The sequence below is a fragment of the Aquarana catesbeiana genome, linkage group LG08, assembly GCF_042186555.1.
Source record: "Aquarana catesbeiana isolate 2022-GZ linkage group LG08, ASM4218655v1, whole genome shotgun sequence".
Taxonomy (NCBI): Eukaryota; Metazoa; Chordata; class Amphibia; order Anura; family Ranidae; genus Aquarana; species Aquarana catesbeiana.
Genome location: NC_133331.1, coordinates 248,218,404 through 248,244,400, shown reverse-complemented (window position 1 = coordinate 248,244,400; position 25,997 = coordinate 248,218,404). Strand labels below are relative to the sequence as shown.

Sequence of the window (25,997 nt, the reverse complement as noted above, 5' to 3'; positions counted from 1 at the left end):
TGAGGGGTTGCAGGGTTGTGGCAATTATTCTGCCCCTGTTTAACAGGGGCGTGTAATTACAATTTTTGATGCAATACTTTGCAGCAGGGCTCAGTCCTGTGCTCCAACTAGAGTATCTGTGAGGGGTTGCAGTGTTGTGGCACCAGCACCAGTGCCCAAGGCCCAAATTTTCAGCCGCTGTTTAACAGGGGTGTATAATTACAATTTTTGATGAAATACTTTGCAGCAGGGCTCATTCCTGTGCTCCAACTATAGAATCTGTGAGGGATTGCAGTGTTGTGGCACCAGTGCCTAAGGCCCGATTTTTCTGCAACTGTTCAACAGGGACATGTAATTACAATTCTTGATCTAATATTTCACAGCAGGGCCCATTCCTGTGCCCACCAAGAGTAACTGTGAGGGCTTACAGTGTTGTGGCACCAGCACCACCAAAGGCCCAATTTTTCTGCCCCTGTTCAACAATGGCATGTAATTACAATTCTTGATTTAATATTTCACAGCAGGGCCTGTTCCTGTGCCCACCAAGAGTAACTGTGAGGGCTTACAGTGTTGTGGCAACACCAACACCTAAGGCCTCAATTTCTGCAGAGTATATAGGGCAGGCCCCTACTTTCAAACATCCAACTTCCAAATGACTCCTACTTGCAAACATGAGGAGACAAAAGGAAGTGAGATGAAATCTACCCCTAGGAAGGGAAATTCTCTCCTGTAAGAGTTAATATGGGAAAAACGTGTCTCCTCTTCACTGATGCTTTATCACCAATCCTTGTTTCACTAAAAACCCCAAATTTTCAAAAAACATTTGTCATTCGGACAGAAAGTGAGGTGAAATCTTCTGAAGAGGTGCACAGACAGCAAAACAAATGTTACAGGGGTAATAACCCTTCCCTATGTTTTCCAAAAAGCTTAAAAATAGATTTTTTGGCTGAAGCTACACTTTAAAAATGTACCAGTTCAAAATTACAAACAGATTCTACTTAACAACAAACCTACAGTCCCTGTCTTGTTTGCACCACCTGTATACTGCTGTTCAGAGTATATAGGGCCTGGGGGCCCCACGCCTTTGCTTTTTTTAATTTGGGTGCTGGGTTCCCCTTAATATCCATACAAGACCCAAAGGGCCTGGTAATGGACTGGGGGGAGGGGGTATCCATGCCGTTTGTCTCACTGATTTTCATCCATATTGCCGGGACCCAATATTACATTAAAGCCGCAAGCAGTTTTAAATGACTTTTATTCCTTTAAAAATGTCATTGTGCAGGGACTGTTCTAAGCACGGGAAACATGCGCGACTTTACAGGCATTCTAAAGACACCCCCAGGTACGATATTTAAAGGAATATTTCACTTTTATTTTTTCACTTTAAGCATCATTAAAATCACTGCTCCCGAAAAAATGTTCGTTTTTAAAACTTTTTTTTGCATTGATACATGTCCCCTGGGGCAGGACCCGGGTCCCCAAACCCTTTTTAGGACAATAACTTGCATATTGGCCTTTAAAATTAGCACTTTTGATTTTGAACGTACGAGTCCCATAGACTTTAATGGGGTTCTAAAGTTTGCGCAAAGTTTCGGTCCTTTCGCAGGTTTTGGTGCGAACCGAACTGGGGGCGGGGTTCGGCTCATCCCTACTGGTGGACAACAGCTGGGCTGAAGCATGGGAGACCGGAACAGAAGGACCAACCGACTTACATCCAGAGAGTATATAAAAGAAGAAGGTGGCTTCCAATAGTGTAGGTCATAAAAGGTGGGTTTTTATTATAGAACCAGCATACATGAGATAAAATAGTGATCACAAATAAAAGCAATGTGGGGAGCGGAAAAGCATAGCCCAGGGCTACGCTTCTCCGTTCCCCACATTGCTTTTATTTGTGATCACTATTTTATCTCATGTATGCTGGCTTTATAATAAAAACCCACCTTTTATTACCTAGCCCAGGGCTAAGCTTCTCCGCTCCCCACATTGCTTTTATTTGTGATCACTATTTTATCTCGTGTATGCTGGTTTTATAATAAAAACCCACTTTTTTATGACCTACACTATTGGAAGCCACCTTCTTCTTTTATATACTCTCTTGATGTAAGTCGGTTGGTCCTTCTGTTCCGGTCTCCCACACTTCAGCCCAGCTGTTGTCCACCAGTCCTCTTGGATGTACCCTCTGTATCCTTTAGATCGTTTGGTTGGTTCGGTCGTCTGTTCGTTGTGGATATCCATGCCTGAATGACTTGTTGTCGCTGACACTCGGGTCCACCGGCTCTGGTAAGCGTATGCATTCTTTTCTTTGAATGGATGATCTTTCATCTTGGAGGTTCCATACATCTGTCTCATCAGCATTTCCGTCCTGTGAAACACCATCTGTATACTGTGTGCTGTTTCCCCTCATATTAGGATTTACCATCATATTGGACTCAATGTCCATTTATGTTTTCACTTATTATGATGTATTTTATACATATTTGATTATTCACTTTGGTTGTATATTATTGTACACTACATTAGCGCTACATTTATACACCATGTTAAATTTAAAGCGGAGTTCCACACAAAAATGGAACTTCCACTTTTCGGAACCCTCCCCCCCTCCGGTGTCACATTTGGCACCTTTCAGGGGGGAGGGGGGTGCAGATACCTGTCTAAGACAGGTATTTGCACCCACTTCTGGCATAGACTCCCATGGGAGTCTATGCCTCTTCCTGTCCCTCCGCGCTGTCTCCTGGGAAACACACAGCTCCCAGGAGATAGCGAGGACCAGTTTCGATGCGCAGCGCGACTCGCGCATGCGCAGTAGGGAACCGGGAAGTGAAGCCGCAAAGCTTCACTTCCTGATTCCCTCACCTAGGATGGCGGCGGCAGCTGCCGAGAACCGAGTGGGTCCTCGGCGTCGCCTGCCGACATCGCTGGACCCTGGGACAGGTAAGTGGCCATGTAATAAAAGTCAGAAGCTGCAGTATTTGTAGCTGCTGGCTTTTAATATTTTTTTTTTTTGGCGGTTTAGGTGGACCCCCGCTTTAATGCAAGTTCTAGTATCTTGGAATATTAGAGGGATCAGTGACCCAGTGAAGAGACAGGCAATGTTCACTACATTAAAACAGTTTTCCCCGTCTATTATCTGCCTTCAGAAGACCCATCTAAATATACGTAAATTAAAACGATTGAAGCGTGCACAATATAGTAGGCAATACCATTCTATTTATACTACATATTCTAGAGGAGTATCTATATTGATAGCAAATGAAGTTGATTTCTTCTGCAGACAGGTAGAAATAGACACTAAAGGTCGCTATATTTTTATATATTGCGCAATGTATAGAAAAACGTATGTATTAGCTGATATATATATATATATATATATATATATATATCACCCCCATATCCTCAGAGATACCTAAAGAACTATTGGATTTTACTTCTGATAAAACTGAAGTCCCTTGGCTAATAGTAGGAGACTTTAATAATTACCTTGCCCTTATATTAGATAGATTTGGTTCAGCTGCTGGTTTGGCAATTCCAGTATGTACCTCTTTTGCTGGATATATTTGGGAGATTGGCCTCATGGATGTCTGGAGAACGCTGCACTCTAATGAAAGAGTGTTTTCTTGCTTCTCCAGTACCCATGGGACCTTATCTAGAATTGATTTAGCATTAGTTACCTTTACGATGCTACCTGTGATATCCGAGGTGACTTATGCAGCTAGAGGACTGTCAGATCATTCCCCGCTGGTTCTTAAAGTGATTGTAAACCCCCGTTTTTTTTTTATTTAAGATAACAAACATCATACTTACCTCCACTGTGCAGTTAGTTTTGCACAGTGTGGCCCTGATCGCCATCTTCTGGGGTTCCCCTGTGGCGCTCACAGCTCTTCCTCGCATCGGTAAACCCCCTGGGAGAAGCGATCTCCCTGGGGGTTACCTTGCGGGTGTGCTCCCGAGTCCAGCATTTGCATGCATAGACACAGAATGCCAGACTCGGTCCCGTCCCCAGGCACCCACGTCATTGGATTTGATTGACAGCAGTGGGAGCCAATGACTGTACTGCTATCAATCTATCCAATTAAGAGCCGAGAACCCCAGGCAGTGAGGAAGAGTGCATCTCTGCCGAGGGAACTAACCGCCTCAGGTCAGTAAAACGGGGGCTAGGGGGCCAGTCAGTGTCAGAAGTTTTTTCACCTTAATGCATAGGATGCATCAGGGTGAAAAAACACGAGGGTTTACAACCCCCTTAAGTTAGCTTTAATTTCAATTAAGAATCGCACACTATGGAAAATGAACCCTTACTGGTTTGATCTTTTTCCTTTAAAACAGAAAATAATAACTGATATCTTGGTCTATAGTACTATTAATAAGCCCTCTGTATCTTTACAGAGTTATTGGGATTCTCTAAAAGCTTATATGAGAGGCTTATTTATTTCTCAAATTTCAATGATTAAAAAAAGATCTAGGGCATGGGAACACTCAGTAACTGAAGATGTTTTAAAGGCCGAAGTACAAAATATAGCGAACCCTACCATAGAAAAATAACAGAAGTGGGTACAAAAACAACAGATATATGCTGATATCTCTCGCAAAAAAAGCAGAACAAAAACGCTTTTTTCTCCAGCAACCCTATTTTGATGATGGGGAAAATACAGGCCATCTTTTAGCAGCAATAGTAAAAGCGCAGAAACCAATGACACAAGTAGTAAAACTACAAGTTTCTCCATTTTAAACTGCACAAACTATTTCGGAGATCTCATAAGCGTTTGATGATTTTTATAAAAACTTGTATAGTAGTAAAGCATCCTATAATCCTATACATTTTCTTAACTCTATTACGTTAACAGAACTATCAGTAGATGATAGGGAGATGTTGGATCAGCCCTTGACATTGGAGGAACTCAAATTTGCCTCTGCTAGTTTGCCTAATAATAAGGCGCCAGGGGTAGACGGGTTACCGGGGGAAGTTTATAAGGTCTATGGAACTGATTTGTTGCCTGAACTACTAGAGGTGTTTAATACAGCATTGAAATGTGGTTACCTTCCACCCCCTATGTACGAAGCAATTATTATAGTTTTGTTGAAACCAGATAAAACCCCTAACAACCCTGAATCATATCACCCAATTTCACTACTTACGTCAGATGTTAAGCTTTTGGCAAAAGTGCTAGCCAATAGGTTGACAAAGGTAATATCTAAGATAGTGCATATAGATCAATCTGTGTCACGTACCTGGTTGGAGGCCGAAATGCCGAGAGGGCTCCCCTTGCGGCTGAGTGCAGTACACCCCTGAAGTTGGGTACAGAGGGTGTAGTGCCCAGAGAAGCACAGGTTGCCAGATGGATTCCGGAGAGAAGAGCTGATGGGCACCTGAAGGATACCGGGTAGTACAGGAAACAGCTGGGCTAAAGTCTATAAGAATCCTCGGTAATACTTGGCAAGGTGTGCACATGGAACAGTAGTGAAAGCCAGGCCAGGGGTCAAACACAATAGATCCGGCAAGAGGAGGAGGCGGGTTGCAGAAACGGGCACAAGCCAAAGGTCTGGTATCAGGAAGCAGGCAGGAACAGGTAACTGTAGCAAAGTCTGTTATACAAGCCGGGATCAGGTACAGGAGAAGACAAGTCGGTAAAGCAAGCCAGGGGGTCAAACCAGGAGAGCAGATCGGACAGATCAGGAACAAGCCGGGTCACAACAGGAATCCAAACAGTAGGCTCAGGAACACAGGAAGACTGACAAACCAGCAACTGCAGACACTATCAGACTTCCTTAAATAGGCCCATGTGACCTGCTGATAGAGATACTGGGTCCTAGAGCCCTTCTCCTGCCAGAGATGCTGGATCCTAAAGTCCTTCTCCTGCCATAAGTGCTGGTAAAGATGCTCGGTCCTAGAGCCCTTCTCCTGCTGTTGGTGCCAATTCTCCTACGGCCATTTCCCTGACAATCTGGTTTTATTCCAATAGATCTATTGCAGTGAATATAAGGCATCTATTTCTCAGCCTGCAAGTCCCATCTGAAAATTTGGGCAATAGAGCTATATTATTGCTTGATGCAACAAAAGCTTTTGATAGTAAAGAATGGGATTATTTATGGCATTGCTTAGAAAAATTTGGTTTTGGAGCTCAGTTTATAAGTTGGATACAACTTCCGGTGGCACAGGTGCAGGTAAATGGTCACATATCGGCTCCTTTTCCACTGCAACTGCACTGGCATTGGAACCGTTAGCTGCTTCTATTCACCAATCATCAAATATTATTGGGTTTCGTAGATCCTTAGGAGAGGATAAGATTGCCCTATATGCAGATGATACACTTTTATTTTTGGGAGACACACTAACCTCTTTGAGGGCAGTGATGTCTCTAATTATTATATATGGCTCCTTCTCAGGCTTTACAATAAACTGGGACAAGTCAGTTCTTTTACCCATAGACCCCCTGGTGACCAATCTGCCAAATTCAGCCTTCCAAATAACTGTAGTATCTATATTTAAATATTTAGGCGTATAAGTCACATCACAAGTAAATACTTATGTGGAGAGGAATTTAGTTCCATTATTTATGCGATTTAGGAAAGTGGAAAAAATCTGGAGTAAACTCCCTTTAACGATAATAGGTAGAGCATTTTTGATAAAGATGATATGGCTGCCACAATTATTTGTTGCATAACTGTCCAGTGTGCCTCCCTCGAAAAATTTTTAAACAAATAGATGCCCTGTTCAGAGAATTTATTTGGAGATGTAAACATCCCTGGATTAGGCTGGAAATTTTGCAGTTGCCTAAAGATGAGGGAGGTCTGGCTGTTCCGAATGCCAGATTGCATTACCTGGCATCCCAACTTCAGCAATTAAATAGATGGAATGTTATAGATTATGAGGATCCCATACAACAAATCGTACTCTCTCAGCTGCCGATAGATCCAACAGTAGCTTATCATTTCTACAGTAAACGTAGTTACCCTACATTTAATTTAATACATAAGATATGGACTACTATTCAAAAGGTACTGATAATGAGGGATATACCCAATATATGCCTCTATGGAACAATTTGCAATTGCCTGAGGTTGCAAAGCTTGATTTATGGAAGGCTTGAATTTTGCTTCTTTGTCTACTTTTTGACAATGAGGTTTTGCAACCATTTAATAAACTTGCAGAAAGATATAATTTGCCTAATAAATTATTTTTTTCAATATCTACAACTACGGCACGCTTTGCAGAGTCAAGCAAGGGCTTTTTTTATTAAAATATAATTATTCATCAATTTTAACTCAGTATCTGTAAAACGCTCTAAACAGGAACTTATAGGGAGCATATATTCTTCTCTCCAAACAACAGTTAGAACTAATCCACAAGCTTTGGGCGGTGGTGTAGGGATCTAGAGACACTTAGGGACGAAGAGTGGGAACAAGCTCTGAAGAATCTATTTGAAGTATCCTTATCTTCCTCACAATGCTTAACTTAGTTATTTATTATTCATAGATCCCATTATACCCCTTTAAAATTATACTCTCGGGGTAAAGCAGACACACCAAACTGTCCAAGGTGTACTACTGATACAGGTACACTTATACATATGCTATGGCGATGTCCTAAACTGCATCGATATTGGGAGGGTGTTTTTGATATTTAAAATTCGCTATGTTTCACACAAATTCACTTTGGTCCAAAGATAGCTTTGCTAGGGATTATATCAGAAGGCACCATCCCAGCTGAAATGTACAGCGGGGACGGAAAGTATTCAGACCCCCTTAAATTTTTCACTATTTGTTATATTGCAGCCATTTGCTAAAATCATTTAAGTTAATTTTTTTCCTCATTAATGTACACACAGCACCCCATATTGACAGAAAAACACAGAATTGTTGACATTTTTGCAGATTTATTAAAAAAAAAACCTGAAATATCACATGGTCCTAAGTATTCAGACCCTTTGCTCAGTATTTAGTAGAAGCACCCTTTTGATCTAATACAGCCATGAGTCTTTTTGGGAAAGATGCAACAAGTTTTTCACACCTGGATTTGGGGATCCTCTGCCATTCCTCCTTGCAGATCCTCTCCAGTTCTGTCAGGTTGGATGGTTAATGTTGGTGGACAGCCATTTTTAGGTCACTCCAGAGATGCTCAATTGGGTTTAAGTCAGGGCTCTGGCTGGGCCATTCAAGAACAGTCACGTAGTTGTTGTGAAGCCACTCCTTCGTTATTTTAGCTGTATACTTAGGGTCATTGTCTTGTTGGAAGGTAAACCTTCGGCCCGGTCTGAGTTGCTGAGCACTCTGGAGAAGGTTTTCGTCCAGGATATCCCTGTACTTGGCCGCATTCATCTTTCCCCTCGATTACAACCAGTCACCCTGTCCCTGCATCTGAAAAACACCCCCACAGCATGATGCTGCCACCACCATGCTTCGCTGTTGGGACTGTATTGGACGGGTGATGAGCAGTGCCTGGTTTTCTCCACACATAGACTTAAGGCCAAAAAGTTCTATCTTGGTCTCATCGGACCAGAGAATCTTATTTCTCACCATCTTGGAGTCCTTCAGGTGTTTTTTAGCAAACTCCATGCAGGCTTTCATGTGTCTTGCACTGAGGAGAGGCTTCCGTCGGGCCACTCTGCCAAAAAGCCCCGACTGGTACAGTGCTGCAGTGATGGTTGACTTTCTACAACTTTCTCCCATCTCCTGACTGCATCTATGGAGCTCAGCCACAGTGATCTTTGTGTTCTTCTTTACCTTTCTCACCAAGATTCTTCTCCCCCGATAGCTCAGTTTGGCCAGACGGCCAGCTCTAGGAAGGGTTCTGGTCATCCCAAACATCTTCCATTTAAGGATTATGGAGGCCACTGTGCGTTTAGGAACCTTAAGTGCAGCAGAAATTTTTTGTAACCTTGGCCAGATCTGTGCCTTGCCACAATTCTGTCTCTGAGCTCTTCAGGCTGTTCCTTTGACCTCATGATTCTCATTTGCTCTGACATGCACTGTGAGCTGTAAGGTCTGATATAGACAGGTGTGTGACTTTCCTAATCAAGTCCAATCAGTATAATCAAACACATCTGGACTCAAATGAAGGTGTAGAACCATGTCAAGGATGATCAGAAGAAATGGACAGCACCTGAGTTAAATATATAAGTGTCACAGCAAAGGGTCTGAATACTTAGGACCATGTGATATTTCAGTTTTTCTTTTTTAATAAATCTGCAAAAATGTCAACAATTCTGTGTTTTTCTGTCAATATGGGGTGCTGTGTGTACATTAATGAGGAAAAAAATGAACTTAAATGATTTTAGCAAATGGCTGCAATATAACAAAGAGTGAAAAATTTAAGGGGGTCTGAATAATTTCTGTCCCCACTGTATGTGATGTGGCTGAAAACTATGTATATGCTCTTAAAATTATACTACAAAAATAGATATCAAAATATCCGCCAAGGATAGATCAATGGATAAGGTCAATTAATCCTAATTTAAGGCTAGAGGATTTGGCATACAAACATCTAAACAATTCTTAAAAATTTGGCATTGATGTAGTCTCCAACATGTCTGAACAATCAGTTGAGTGAATTAATGATACTGAAGAAAGCAAATAATGATACAAGAGGGGGATAAGCATAAGTACTGTATATATATTACATTAAGGAGTATTAATGTGATAAATTGTCTTGAGTAAAGATGGAAGCGTAGTCTGGTGGGTGCAAATAGGCAAAATAGGAAATGTGTGTCTTTTTTTTGGGGGGGGGGTGATTTGGGGTGGGTTTGTGGGAAATGTATTATGTGTTTTTTTTTCTTTACAACTGTATTGTGTTATTTTATGAAAAAAACAATAAAAAATGATTTGATTGAAAAAAAATACCGTATATATTCTTACTAACTTTAACACATTATTTATCTTTTTCCATAATTTGTGCACAGTAAACCTGGATTTCTTCCCATAAGTGACTGTTGTTTAGATAAAAAGACACCTCTTTAAACTCTAGCTTGCTTTCTCTAGCTAATTCATCAATAAATTCCATATTTTTTACTCACCGTAATCAGATGTTCAGTTGGCTTAGTCATTGGACCTCTTGTCCACGTTTGACGAAACGCAAAACGTATCTTGGTTGATAGGTTCAAGACCGTCTTTTTCTCTAGATTTAAATATATTCACAAAATTGTGCAAGTCTCGTCCCTCTCATCAAGGATCGAGATTTCCATAAAAATGGAAAAATGACAGTGCCTGGCGGTGCCTGGCTCGCCAAAATGAAAAATATTCAAGATATCTAATATTTTTGTATCTTTAGGCATTTCCGAATGATTAGCATTGATAGCCAAACTGAGTTAAAAACAAAGTGTGATTTTATTGTCAGGCAATTGGCATCATAAATACAATATAAAAAGTATAACAGTTCAGTTCAGTGTAGGTAAAAATATAAGAAATAAAAGAAATGCTTATGAAAATGTGTCAAGCTTAGAGTATGGCTGTCCAGGCATGTGTGTCTTTCCATGTACTTCTGCTCTAAGCAGCATGTTCAAGAAGAAGCAGAAAATGACATTGTCTCAGGTCTCTGAGAGAAAGCACCTGTTTAAGCCTCTTAGAGAGTATATGAATAGCCTTCCATGTGTCTTTGTGTGTGTTTGTATGTCTGTGTCCTCCTGAGTGTAGATCTCTTGTCCTTTTATGCTACCTGTAGATTATTATTATACAGGATTTATATAGAGCCAACAGTTTGTGCACCGCTTTACAACATGAGGGCAGACAGTACACTTACAATACAAATCAATACAGGAGGGATCAGAGGGCCCTGCTCGTTAGAGCTTACAATCTAGAAATGAGGGTCAAGTGGAAACAAAAGGTAATAACTGGGGGGTGAGCCGATGGAGAAAATGAAAAAACAGTTGTTGTTAGGTGTGGGTAGGGTAGGCTTCTCTCAAGAGAAAGGTTTTCAGGGATCGTCTAAAAGCTAATAGAGTAGGAGATAAGCGGACAGATTGGGATAGGGCATTCCATAGGATTGGAGAGGCTTTGGAAAAGTCCTGGAGGCGAGCATGGGAGTTGGGGATGAGGGAGCTAGAGAGCAACAAAGAGAACGAGTAGGTTGGTATTTAGAGACTAGGCTAGTGATGTAGCTGGGGGCTAAATTGTTGATGGCTTTGTACGCAGTTGTTAGTATTTTGAATTTAATTCTTTGCTCGAGCAGAAGCCAGTGGAGGGATTGATAGAGAGGGGTAGCAGAGACAGAGCGATTGGTAAGGTGGATGAGTCTGGCAGCAGCATTCATGATGGATTGAAGAGGCGATAGACTATGTAGATGTAAGCCAATGAGAAGGGAGTTGCAGTAGTCGAGGCGAGAGATGACCAGTTAGTGAATTAAGAGCTTTGTTGTGTCATTGGTTAGAAAGGGGCGTATTTTGGAGATGTTGCAGAGGCTGAGACAGCAGGATTTGGACAGTGATTGGATGTGGTGTTTAAAGGAGAGTTCAGAGTCCAGGACTACACCTAGAACCTTGGCATGTGGGGATGGGCTTATAGTTGTGCCATCGATTTTGACAGAGAGATCAGGGGAAGGGGCATATGGCGGAGGAAAAATGCTAAGTTCGGTTTTGGATAGATTGAGTTTGAGGAAGTGGTGTGACAACCAGACTGATATATCTGATAGTAAATTAGTGATATGTGAGGAGACAGAGGGAGTGAGCTCAGGGGTAGAGAAATAGATTTGGGTGTCGTCAGCATAGAGGTGGTATTGGAAGCCATGGGAGGCTATCAGCTGACCCAGGGAGGAGGTGTAGATTGAAAATAGGAGAGGTCGAAAAACAGAACCTTGGGGGACCCCAACTGAGAAAGGAAGAGGAGAAGAGGAAGTAGAGTTGTAGGAAAAACTAAAGGTGCAGTTGGATAAGTAGGAAGAGAACCAGTGAAAAGTATGGAGTACGGAGTCACGGAGACCAAAGGCATGGCGTTTTTTGAGGAGGAGGGGGTGGTCAACCGTATCACAGGCAGCAGAGAGGTCCAGGAGTAGGAGTACAGAATAGTGTTGGTTGGTTTTGGCCGTTAGTAGATCGTTTGTTAGTTTTAGGAGAGCAGTTTCTGTGGAGTGTTGAGGACAAATCCAGACTGAAGGGGATCAAGAAGGCTATTATAAGTGAGGTGGACGCTCAGTCGGTTGTTGACCAGACGTTCGGGGAGTTTGGATAAGAAGGGGAGCAAGGAGATGGGGCGTAGGTTGTTAAGATTGGATGGGTCCAGTGAGGGCTTTTTAAGTATGGGTCTGACAAGTGCATGTTTTAGAGAGTTGGGGAAGATGCCAGAAGAGAGAGAGAGATTGAAGATGTGGGTTAGAGAGTGTAGCATAGAACCAGAGGGTGAACGTAGCATTAGATGTCATAACTCCACAAAGCTCAAAAGCTTGTACGGCAAACATATTCAGCAATTTCGTATACAAGAGGAGATACTAAATTCATAAAGTCATATATGGACTTTGATTGACAAGCCCACACGTAACACTCTATTCTTGTTCTGTAACGTGACTCTCGTCGTCTTATGTAGTATAGCCAAAAATCTACCTATGTAACACATATTACCAACTTATACAACATAAAAATAAATAAATACACACAAATACCATTAATTATGACTGATAATACACTAATCCTAACTAACAGTACTTAAAAATATATATAATATTCCTCTTATTACATGTATCCTGTCTATTCTTGTCTTCCATGACATTCTATACCAAGATATATATGTCTTATATGTTCATCACCTTCCAGCTAGTTAGATACACCAGAAATATCTGACATCATGGTCAGCTGAAGAACTTTATCACTAATCACCTGATCAAGGTCTTTCACATATTTTAATTATGATTAATCATAAAACCAAACCTATTTTTGCAAGCTTGCCATGAATATAATGTAACTCCTATAAGTGCTGAATTATGAATTTGGAATAATAATCTAACAGCTGCGAAATATAGTTCACCCATGAGAATGAATGCGACTTGCTTACAAAGAAGAGGAGCTGGCAAGGACATTTTTGGCAGAAAGACTGTGTGGTGTTGGGAAAGGCCACACAGTGAAGAGTGATGTAGTGGGGAGGGAGGGGAATATTTAACACAGTGGTCTGCAATCAGGACAGTGGGAGAATTTATATTTGCTAAAACATATTTACTAAAACTTGTTCTTTAAGGCTTTTCCTACACTACCTTAGTAGAAAAGTGTTAAAATCCAATGCTACTAAAAAGTTGCTATCTAAAACGTTAATTCTATAAAGCATATAATAATGTATAGTTTTTATGACAGTAAAGTTTATAAATAAATTCTAGATAGATTGTAGTACAACGTAGTAATGCAATATAACTTAAAGAGGAACTGCAGTCTGCTCACATAATTTGTAATAAAAACATCTTTGCTATTCTGAAGCTTCCCTCCAACCACTTTGCATATATTTTATATATACCGTGATTCTGTATTTGCCAAATATGCTACAGAAATCTCCTTCCACTGAGTCTGGCTGCAACCATTTTAACTGTGGGCAGCTGAAGCTGCTGCCTGTTCACTTCCTGGATTCACACAGACACACAGAGGCACACCTGCAGCTCTGTAGCCCTGTAGCTCTCATCGGCCCTCTTTTGACTCACCCCCCTCCCTTCCTAGCAAACTCTCATGAGAGTGAGAGAGAGAGCTGTGCATGATGTCATAAGCCTAGGCTTTTTACCAGACAAACATCAGGAAGTGGGCTGTATAAGGTACTTACCGGCAGAAAAAAATGTTTTACTATCCAAAGTTAAAACAACAAGGGCACAAGATTTAATAGATGGAAAGTTGAAAAAATTACTACAGGTCAAAGTAAAGCTATTGCTTCTTTAATTCTCATAGTTTCATGAGAGCCTCAGAAGCCCTGAAACCTAGGGTTAAAATTTCTCTTTGCACTAAGTACTTTATATTTCACTTAAGTAAATAGGTTAAGGGGTGCTGGCATCAATCATCCTGTCATGTTCAATCAATACTCTTGTTTTGTTTTTTTTCCCTTGCACACGACACTGTTATTTTTGCAAAGTTGATTTTCATTTTGTTCCACCTCACCACTAAACCATACATTATACAATTTTTTTGTATAGTTTTCCTTTAGATTTACCAAAACCATATGAGAAGGCAACTTGGAGATGGAGCTCTATGGGTCAAATCCAAAAGGTACATGAAAAACCACAAAAAAAGAGAGGAAAGTGCACCAAAAATAAGTGCACCAAAAATAAGCCACGTCCATAAATCATTGAGGATACAAAATAAGGTAGTACTGAGTATTACCAGGGAGGCGGACTTTTAAGGCTAAGAACCAGTGGAGAAGATATAGCAGTATAAAAAATATAAATTTATTGAAAAATACAATATCTAAAAAACAATGACAATTGTAACATATAGCATCTATGATTATTGTGCAGTGAGCCCTTGTATGTCTACGCGTATCACCATTAGGCTTCCTCAGGACACGGCCAAGGTTCACAGATGAGACAGAGAAGGAAATATGTCTCTCTATCTAGAATGAGATATAATGTCATTAGACACACACAACTAACACATAAACAAACTGTTAACGATAAAAATCATGCGCTAAGCAACTGCGAGAATAGGAAAGAACACCAAGCCGGTACCTTAAATTGGAATGCAAAATTATGCAAGTCACGGTAGCATGAGAAAGTTCAATCAGCAGTAAGAAAGCTGAAATTAAAGCAAATACAACCAGCGTTAATCAGCGAGCATATGCATTTGGGCAGAGAAAACTTTATAGGTTTGTTAAAGAATGAGACTTACTATATTAGATATAGCTAAATATCTCAGCAGGGGCATGTAAACAATATTCCTAAATAAGGGAGCAGCCATTAGAGGGAGGAGGGCCAACACCGGATTCACCACTTAGATCCTGGATTTAGTATCAGCAATGCTGAAGGCTCAATACAATCCCATCGCTGCATCTATAAGCATATAATGACACCTATAAAGTTTTCTCTGCCCAAATGCATATTCTCGCTGATTAACAGTGGTTGCATTTGCTTTAATTTCAGCTTTCTTACTGCTGATTGAACTTTCTCATGCTACCGTGACTTGCATAATTTTGCATTCCAATTTAAGGTACCGGCTTGGTGTTCTTTCCTATGCTCGCAGTTGCTTAGCGCATGATTTTTATCGTTAACAGTTTGTTTATGTGTTAGTTGTGTGTGTCTAATGACATTATATCTCATTCTAGATAGAGAGACATATTTCCTATTCTGTCTCATCTGTGAACCTTGGCCGTGTCCTGAGGAAGCCTAACGGTGAAACGCGTAGACATACAAGGGCTCACTGCACAATAATCATAGATGCTATATGTTACAATTGTCATTGTTTTTTAGATATTGTATTTTTCAATAAATTTATATTTTTTATACTGCTATATCTTCTCCACTGGTTCTTAGCCTAAAAAGTCCGCCTCCCTGGTAATACTCAGTACTACCTTATTTCGTACATGACAAACCATAAATTGAATAATTAATAGTTTATTGCACTTGAGATCAATCAAGCAAGAACTAAAGGAAAGCATATAAAACTTGAAAAAACTGTATTGGTCAAGGTATGACACAACTGAAACAATGTTATTAAAAAGCAAGTATTAAAAGGCAAACAAAACCACTTGATGGATTCCAGGTAGAGAAGGGTTACCACAATCCAAACGGTTGGCTGATGAAACATGGAGCCATGTTGAGCCTGATGAAAACCCAGTCCAGAATTCCAGGTGGCACTGTGCAGGAAGGTCAGCAGACTGGAACAACAGGCAGATGCAGCAGACTGAAGACTGGAACAGACTGGAACAGCAGGCAGGTGCAGCAGACTGGAGACTGGAGCAGCAGACTGGAGGCTGGAACAGGCTGGAAGGAGATTCTGACTGGACAGGAGTACTGGAACAAGGCAGAGGCAAAAGCAGGGTCTCTGGAACAAGCCAGGTCGGTGTCAGGCAGACAGCAGAAGGACCAGAGGAGCAGGCAGGAGCAACGTCAAGACAGGCTGGGGTCAGATGCAGGCAGACAGCTGGGAAAGTCAGAGGCAAGCTGGGTAATACTCAGGAACAGGTTCAGATAGTAGGGTACACACAGGAACGCTGTAGATCAGACAGCAACGTCTCCGTTTGTCAGCCTGGTTTAAATAGCCTGCCCGGCGTCAGGGGCCGTGCGCGCTCGCACATGCGCATTAGCACCCGCGATCACGCACCAGCAAGTCCGGGTCTCCTGTTACTGGAAGGATCTTCCTGATACAGGGGAACAGGAACCCATGGGGTGCTGTGGATCGCAAGCTTACTGGTTGCCGTGACTACATGTTTCATGCTCCTGCACTTTATCAAAGATATGGAAAGTAAGGCAACAGCAATATTTAAACTCAATACGGGAGGAGGAGGGAGGGGAGGAGAGGGCAGAACCATCAAGCCTGAGGATAATTGTTAACCCCTCTCACCCCTGTAAATGGCATAATCAATTACAACATATATTTATAATAAATCTATATTTCTTATAAAAAATATTTAACTCAGACACTATACAGTGTGTGAATAATTATGCATAAAGAAAATGAAAATGAAAAAATAAAATAAAAATAAAAATGATTACAAAATAATAATATAAAAAAAAGGTGGGGAGATGGATAAATAAATGAAATAAATACACAATTGTTGAAAATGATTCTGAAAAATTGTGAAAGGAGCAACATAACTGGGGGACGTGACAACAATTATAAAAAGGGTGCTCAGCATGACTGGACTGATATGTTGACATAATCTCGGTTACAAACCTGCCAAAAACATTATTGTCACATGATGCTATGGATGTCAAGTTCCTCATTGTGGCCATCAGGGGAGAGAGAATCCAACATATAGATCCAGAAGGTTTCCCTCCTGCAAAGGAGGGAAAACCTTTCATTGTCAGTGAAGGTCCCTTTGGGTATTGCTTCAATCGTAAACACCTCCAGACATTTAATATCTTTATTGTGCATATGGTGAAAGTGGCGTGGAACACTGTGTTTATCACATCCCTTTTGAATGAACCTACGATGATCACCAGCCCTTGCATGTAGGGCTCGTATCATGTGACCAACGTATAAAAGTTTGCATGGACACCGTAGGATATATATAACAAAGTCAGTCAAGCAAGTAATAAATTGTTTGATATGAAAAATGGCACCCTTGTTAGTAGCAAATGCATCGACCATGGGTTATGAATTGGCAAGTGAGACAGCCTCGTTTCCGACCCTGAAAGATACTGACCCTGTCATCAAAATAAGCCCTAATATCAAACAAGGGTCTTTTGTTGGAGCTCTGTAACTTGCTCGGGGTGAGGATGTTTTTAATAGTATGTGATTTCCTGTAAGTTATATGTCGGAACGGGAGGCAACTGAGAAGCCAACTGTTATTGGAGCAATAGTATCTTATAATGTTTCTGAATGATTTTTGAAATGGTCTTATATTTGGTGTTAAAAGTGGAAACAAGAGAAAGGAATATCCTAAAGATTTGGTCCATGACGCCTTTACTCATCACATGACCAAGCCATCAAAACACAAGGACACCACCTAAAGACAACTTGATTTTATGGCTAGATCTGTTTACACTTTTAACACCAAATATAAGACCATTTCAAAAATTATTCAGAAACATTATAAGATACTATTGCTCGACAAACAATAACTTACAGGAAATCACTTACTATTAAAACCATCCTCGCCCCGAGCAAGTTACAGAGCTCCAACAAAAGACCCTTGTTTGATATTAGGGCTTATTTTGATGACAGGGTCGGTATCTTTCAGTGTCAGAAACGGGCCTGTCTCACTTACCAATTCATAACCCATGGTCGATCTGAATTTGCTACTAACAAGAGTACCATTTTTCATATCAAATTACATTTATTACTTGCTTGACTGACTTTGTTATATATGTCCTATGGTGTCCATGCAAACTTTTATACGTTGGCCGCACGATACGAGCCCTATGTGCAAGGGTTGGTGATCATCGTAGGTTCATTCAAAAGGGATGTGATAAACATTGTCCCACATCACTGTGAAAAACAGTGTCCCACACCACTTTCTCCATATCCACAATAAAGATATTAAATTACTGGAGATGTTTGCAATTGAAGCAATACCCAAAGGAGTAAGGAGAAAAGTGTGACCTGACCTGTCCACAGTAAAAGGCCTCCATCCCATGCTATATGAAATAGAAACAAAAGAAAAGAATGGGACTTTAAATGAGGCTTATTGCTGCATAAATGAGTGTATGGAGTAAATATATGATAAAACCTGTATTGTATCAAAGGCAATTCCATGGTCTAGAAATGCATGATAATGTTTTCAAAACATAAACATAAACATAACCATATACAAAGACTGAAATATTGGTAAAAATATACAATGAACACATACACTGTATACAATGATGATACATAATTATACATATACATAGATGAGTACATGCTGGATAAAAGCCGAACTGTTTTGGCATTACCTGAAAAAAAACACTCTAATGCCGCGTACACACGGTCGGACTTTCCGGCATACTTGGTCCGGCGGACCAGAGTGTGCCGGACAATCCGCCCGTGTGTGGGCGGCGGCGGACTTTTCCGGCGGACTTCTTCCCAAAAGCCCGCCGGACCTAGATTTTAAACATGTTTGAAATCTTTCCGTCGGACTCAGTTTCGGGCGGAAAGTCCGCTCGTGTGTGTGCTGGTCCGACGGAAAGCCCGCTCGTGTGTAGGCTGGTCCGACAGACCAAATACGACATGAGGGGATGGTATTGCATCTCGCGCTCGCTGCAATAGGAAAAACAAATCTTCCTATTGCGGCGAGCGCGGGGCATACCAGGCCCTTAGGTCTGGTATGGATTATAAAGGGGAACCCCGCTACGCCGAAAAAACGGCGTGGGGTCCCCCTAAAATCCATACCAGACCCCGATCCGAGCACGCAGCCTGGCCGGTCAGGAAAGGGGGTGGGGACGAGCGAGCGCCCCCCCCCTCCTGAACCGTACCAGGCCGCATGCCCTCAACATGGGGGGTGGGTGCTTTGGGGGAGGGGGCGCCCTGCGCCCCCCCCCCCAAAGCACCTTGTCCCCATGTTGATGAGGACAAGGGCCTCTTCCCGACAACCCTGGCCGTTGGTTGTCGGGGTCTGCGGGCGGGGGCTTATCGGAATCTGGGAGCCCCCTTTAATAAGGGGGCCCCCAGATCCCGGCCCCCCACCCTATGTAAATGAGTATGGGGTACATGGTACCCCTACCCATTTACCTAGGAAAAAAGTGTAAGTAATAAAACACACTACACAGGTTTTTAAAATATTTTATTAAACAGCTCCGGGGGGGGATCTTCCTCCGGCTTCGGGGGTCTTCTTCCGGCTTCGGGGGTCCCTCCGCTTCATCTTCTCCCGGCGTCCGGTTGGTTCTTCTCCGCTCTCCGGCCTCTTCTCCCGGTGTCGCAGGTCTTCGGCCGGCCCCTCCGCTCTCTTCATGTAGCTCTATTGCGAGCGGAGGTCCGGACTTCTGGGCTTCTGGGCTTCTTGGCTTCTCTTCTCTTCCCCCAGATGTTGACACGACGCTCTCTCCGGCTGGACTGGTCTCTGAGGGCTGCGTTGTGACTTATATAGGCGGAGACCCCGCCCCCATATGATGTCACAGTCCCTGGGCATGCTGGGACTGTGACGTTTTAGGGGGCGTGGTCGGCCGAAGACCTGCGACACCGGGAGAAGAGGCCGGAGAGCGGAGAAGAACCAACCGGACGCCGGGAGAAGATGAAGCGGAGGGACCCCCGAAGCCGGAGGAAGATCCCCCCCCCCGGAGCTGTTTAATAAAATATTTTAAAAACCTGTGTGGTGTGTTTTATTACTTACACTTTTTTCCTAGGTAAATGGGTAGGGGTACCATGTACCCCATACTCATTTACATAGGGTGGGGGGCCGGGATCTGGGGGCCCCCTTATTAAAGGGGGCTCCCAGATTCCGATAAGCCCCCGCCCGCAGACCCCGACAACCAACGGCCAGGGTTGTCGGGAAGAGGCCCTTGTCCTCATCAACATGGGGACAAGGTGCTTTGGGGGGGGGCGCAGGGTGCCCCCCTCCCCCAAAGCACCCACCCCCCATGTTGAGGGCATGCGGCCTGGTACGGTTCAGGAGGGGGGGGGGCGCTCGCTCGTCCCCACCCCCTTTCCTGACCGGCCAGGCTGCGTGCTCGGATCGGGGTCTGGTATGGATTTTAGGGGGGGCCCCACGCCGTTTTTTCGGCGTAGCGGGGTTCCCCTTTATAATCCATACCAGACCTAAGGGCCTGGTATGCCCCGCGACGGGGCTCGCAAGGTGTCAATCTAGCCGATAAAAGCGGCAAGATTGACATCCTTTTCTAGTCCCGTCGCACCTGAGTCACGTTCAAAATGAACGGACTTGTCCGTGTGTGGGCAAGTCCGTTCATTCTGAAAGTCCGCCGGAACTCCGGCGAAAGTCCGTCGGAAAGACGGGCGGACTTAGCCCGCCGGAAAATCCCGGCGTGTGTGGGCAAGTCCGTTCGTTTTAAAGTCCGGCGCACCTGGCGGACAAAGTCCGTCGGAAAGTGTGCCGGACCAAGTAGGATAGAAAGTCCGCTCGTGTGTACGCGGCATAAGCGTTTCATGAATCATGTTCACTCATCAGGAGTATGGATGCAAAAATTCATTCACTGTAAGTACAGAAAAATCAGATATATAAATATAATAAACCCTTCATAAAAATAAAGGAGGGAAAACTTTCTGAACAATACAAAAAATTTCCCTTAGGGAGTATTTAGATATACTAATACTTTTCGTGACTTTGATAAAGTGCAGGAGCATGAAACATGTAGTCATGGTAACCAGCAAGCTTGCTATCCACAGCGCTCCATGGGTACCTGTTCCCCTGCCTTTGGCACTGCAGTGACGTCACCCAGCGCACCCGGTCCGTCTGGCGGTGCTCGATTCCACTGAATTGGAGCCTGAGACATACAACACCCGGCACTTGCAGCACAGCCTGGCTCTCCTGTGTTATCAGCTCAGACACTGGCCACAACAGGCAGTGTCCACCGGAGTCCGTGATCACTCCACCTGCACGGATGATGTCATCTTCCTCCTGTTACTAATACCCAGCTGTTGGCGGTGTCATTCTCTGTTCTCCATAATTTACCATCTCTGGATACAGGTTTCACTTCAGCTTACTCTGCTGGCAGAGGGATGTAACCTTCTCCATTTCAGTTTTGATCAGGCTCAACATGGCTAACACCCTTTCTCCATGTTTCACCAGCCAACCGTTTGGATCGTGTTAACCCTTCTCTACCAGAAGCCATCAAGTTATATTGTTTGCCTTTTAATACTTGCTCTTTAATAACATTGTTTCAGTTGTGTCATACCTTCACCAATACAGTTTTTCAAGTTTCATATACTTTCCTTTAGTTCTTGCTTGATTGATCTCAAGTGCAATAAACTATTAATTATCCAATTTAAGGTTTTTCATGTACTTTTTAAATTTGACCCATAGAGCGCCATCTCCAAGTTGCCTTATTTTTGTATATTCATTGTTCCAGTGGTTGACGGCTGCACTGGGTTCAGTCCATCAAACCTTGTTGGATTATGACATTCCTATACATGACCCATAGTTTTAGATTTTTGTTTTAGCGTTGCAAAACCATATGACGTCAAACCTAAATACTTTTAATTTGTATGCAATCAGGCAGGCCTTTGCTCTACATAGTTGAAGGTAAATCTAAAGGAAATTGAATAAGACAATTGTATAATGTATGGCCAGCTTAAGATAAGTAAATTCACTTTAAAATACACTCCTTTAGTAAATCAATACCACAGTAAGGTATGAAAAACAGACATTTATAGTCACTGACTAGCTTACAATAAAAGGCAGATGATACTAACACATGCTGTGATGGATGATTTGGACCTAGACCCAGACAGACAAAGGTGTATTACAAACGTCATTGGCACCACCCAAGTGCTTACCAGCTTATGGAGGACCTACAAAGGTTATAGGCTAAATGTTCCATGGAGAGATTTAGGGAGCTACTGTTTATATAAGGCAGAGGATGTGACTTTTACTAAACATTGTTTGATGGAGAATCGATCAACTGCCATTTAAAACACATGGACCTGTAAGATTCCCTGCCAGAGAATTTTTGATGAAAGTCACATTCTCTTTATAAATACACCTCTTGGTAGGAATTTTAAAGGTGACCCAAAAGACAGCATTGCTTGAGTTAGAGAAAAATTATTGGAAGCAGTTACTGCAGTATGAAACATAACTGAATTTTCTTGAAAGAGAAAACTTCTTTGAAAGCCATTCTTCATTACAAATGCCTTAAAAGCCAGCCTTTAATTTTTGTCTACTTCCCAAGAACCCAAAGTATCTCCTCAGATAAGCATACACTGTGCAAATATAGTTTGTTAGACATACCTGAATTAAATATTTGGTAAAATTAGGCTCCTGTTTCAATAAAACAACTCACAAACACCTAGAAAAGTGCTACCTATTATCAAGCAAACAGTTGTCTTGAGAGTGGTGTTTTGAACAAGACAGAGTTAATTGTAATATAGAGTGTGGGTTTTTTTAACATGCATTCAGTATAACCGATATATTCTAACATGAGAATTTATTTATACAACTTTAGTTTAAAGAAGGTGGCATCAAGTTTTTTTTTATACAATAATGATGATTAATTTTTTTCTTGTTTTTTTTAGGATGGCCTTTTTGGTGATCTGTCAAATCTTACACAGCTATTTCTGTACGGAAACCTTCTACAGTCGCTCCCAGCTGGTACCTTTTTTGGCCTCTCAAGCCTGGATCGCCTTCTACTTCATAGTAACCGCATAGTGACTATTTCTCCTGCTGCTTTTACAGGCTTAAGTAGCCTTACTATTCTCTTTCTCTTTAACAACAGCCTCTCTTCTCTCTCAGGAGACTCTTTGCGCTCTCTTCCTTCCCTCCAGTTCTTGCGCCTCAATGGAAACCCATGGCACTGTGATTGCAGTTGTAGATCACTATGGGGCTGGTTTCGTTCTTCCCCAGGTATCTCCAGCTCCCCAGTAACTTGCTCTTCCCCTCCTGCTCTTAAGGGGAGGGACTTGCGCTTTCTAGAGGAACGGGACATGCGGCTCTGCACTTCACACAGTCCTTTGCCCACTGGGAACCTGTCAGGATTATCATTTCCACCCAAGCCTTCCTCTTTCTACAGAGGTCAGCCTGGGCCAAGTGAGAATAACATCAGAGGATGGGATGATAGGACAGAGGAGGATGTAGAAGGAGAAGACATAGGCAATGGTGCAAATAGGTCTTTTGGGGGTCTTGGGATTACACTGATGGTGTCTGTACTTATTGTGAATGTGGAACTAGACATTTGAGCTGTGCAAACTTTAAAATTATAACCTTATACTCTGTAATTACTTTCTGAAAAAAAAAAAATAAAAAAAAAAAAAAAAAAAATATATATATATATATATATATATACATATATAATATATTTGTGTCTGTTATTTTTTTAACCAGCAAGCAATTGTTGAATTGTTCTTAACTTTGGGTAAATCACCCAAAACACAGTTTATCACAGTTTATTTCATATATTATAAATATAAGGGGCTTTATAGTATCTATATGTCTGTAAATATTCTTATCAATATATTTAACATAAGGGTCTCATCATAAAAACAAACACTGGTAATGTTCTCACTTTTTCCTGGAAGCCAATTACATTTCAAACCTGCAGTAAAAGATTAAAAAGACCATCAGCATTCACTAAAAAAAAAAAAAAAAAAAAAAAGACGAACAGTCCAACTACTGCCCTAATGATAGTAAAGGAACCTTTTGGTGGCTGCTCACACAGTCATGTTTTCCTAAAATGCCCAGCTTGCCTTAAAAAACAGGAATACTGTGTAAATGGCTATTCTTTTGCTTCTCCAGACCTCCCTAGTGCTGCAAGCAGGAAGAGAGCAGTAGTGTCTCAGCCCACAGAGACACCTGTCACTCTTTCTAATATTGTGCCTTGTTTTTAATGTAAGCTGGAGGCTTTACATAAAAATAACCACCAATATCTGTGGCCATAGTGCCAAAGCGTAGCAGCAGGTTCACTTTACAGACTCCAGACATCAGACAATATTCAGAAAGCATGGTCCAGACCTTACTCAAAGTGTTTTGGAACAGCTTTATCCACACTAGCTTGCACACACACGTATTCCTGTTCACACTATGGAGTTCAGAGATGCTGCTCAACATGCTATAGACTGTTCTACTACTAGTTTATTGTGAGGGAAAACAGTACCAGGCAGATAAGGTTTTCTTTTTAATCAGAAAAAAAGATTTTATTTTGTTGACAAAAGGAAAATAATCGCATACACAGACATTTGGGTTACAGGCAGCTCATGTAGAGAATATACAAGAACATAGGCGTGAGCACAGGGTGTGCCGGGTGTGCCTGGGCACACCCTAATCACCCTGTGTGATGCAGATTCCCCCTGTTTAAATCCCTGATATTTCACCAAACCCCCTAGCAGGGCTCCTAAAAAAAATTGTAAAAAAATATAAAAAATAAATTATAATGTAAAAATATTCAAAAATAAAATAATAGAAATAAAAACTACTGACACCGTCAGTATATATGCACATACACACATACATATGTGTTTGAGCTTTGAGGTGCACACCCTAATGCAATAGGCTGCGCACACCTTTGTACAAGAATATATAACACATGCCCTCAAACCTGTGTATTATACTGTCAAATGTAGCTCCAGTACTATTCAAGGAGAACTTGAGTAGAAAGAAAGAAAATACAGAATAGAACAAACAATTAACCTAAATGAGTAATACAACTGGTGTGCACTTTCCTCGCAAACAAACGGAACAGATATTCCATATACAGTATATGCCTTCCTTAATGTATCACACTCAACATTACTATTGATCCCAGCAGGCCCCCAGACTGTACAGTGACATTACCCCCTACTTTCCGCTATGCCACCAACAATCTGACAAGGACAAGTTGCGGGGGAGAACCCCCGGGGACTCCAGCCACTCCTGCCATATTTTGGTAAATTTGCTTGGTACTTTTCTGTGCTGATATGTGTTTTTTTCCCTAATGAGAATCTTATTAACTTCTTGAATCCATTGGTGGGGTGTGGGGGCATGGGGGGAGATCCAATATTCTGTAATCAGTTTCCTGGCAAAATACAACAGCCTCAGTATCGCTATGTATGTAGTAGGGGGGTATAAGTCCTCCTCAAATCCGCCAAGTAGGCAAGTGACTGGGACAAATTGCAGCTGCACATTATAGGTATGATTAATAATTCCCAGCACCTTCTGCCAATATTGGTACCACCTATCCCCATCTATAGGACCTATATCAGCTTCCCATTTTTCTCTACAGGACAATAGGTCAGGAGCTTGGAAATAGGTAAGTAAACAGGCGTAGATGCGGGAGATAATTCCTTTCTTATCTGTGGCAGTGAATATAAATTGAAGAAAATCCGAGTCCTCCAATCACAGGGCTGAACCCCTACTCTGTGCTCTAATAGCATGTCACAATTGTAAGAACATAAAAAATAGGTTGTGCAAAGGGGGGAACTCTTCCTGTATTTGATCAAAAGATTTCAATTCTAACCCATCATATAACTGTACGAGGTATTTGATGCCAGCTTCTATCCACACAACCTGATTGGAAGGTTTACTTAGTTTGGGGTACAAATGGTTATTCCAAGTGGGAGTAGACTCCATAAAGCCTTCTATACCCAGTCTACCTTTCAATTCTGTCCAGAGTCTCAGAATCAGCTTTATCGTGGGGCTATATGTGGTGCCAGATCCGGAAGTCCCTGTTCTATCCGAGACATTGCAGATTAATCCACAGGTGAAGAGATTAACAGAGTTCTAGAGGGGTCTAACGAATTTGGTATATCCTACCCAGTTAAATGTTGCAGTTGGGCAGCTAAAAAATATATAAGGGCATGTGGTACGTCTACTCCACCCTGATCCTTAGGGTATTGAAGAGTAGTCAGTTTGATCCT

The 25,997-nt window shown here is 41.9% G+C and overlaps 1 protein-coding gene across 1 annotated transcript in view; it reads left to right on the top strand.

Moving 5' to 3' along the window:
• RTN4RL2 (reticulon 4 receptor like 2) overlaps window positions 1-23,391 on the top strand; it is a 340,267-nt gene extending 316,876 nt beyond the window's left edge. The window contains exon 3 of the mRNA XM_073596988.1: window positions 22,686-23,391. Within this exon, the coding sequence (XP_073453089.1) occupies window positions 22,686-23,345 (660 nt within the window). The 3' untranslated portion in view covers window positions 23,346-23,391. The remainder of the gene's footprint in view (window positions 1-22,685) is intronic.
• Window positions 23,392-25,997: the final 2,606 nt, after the last annotated feature.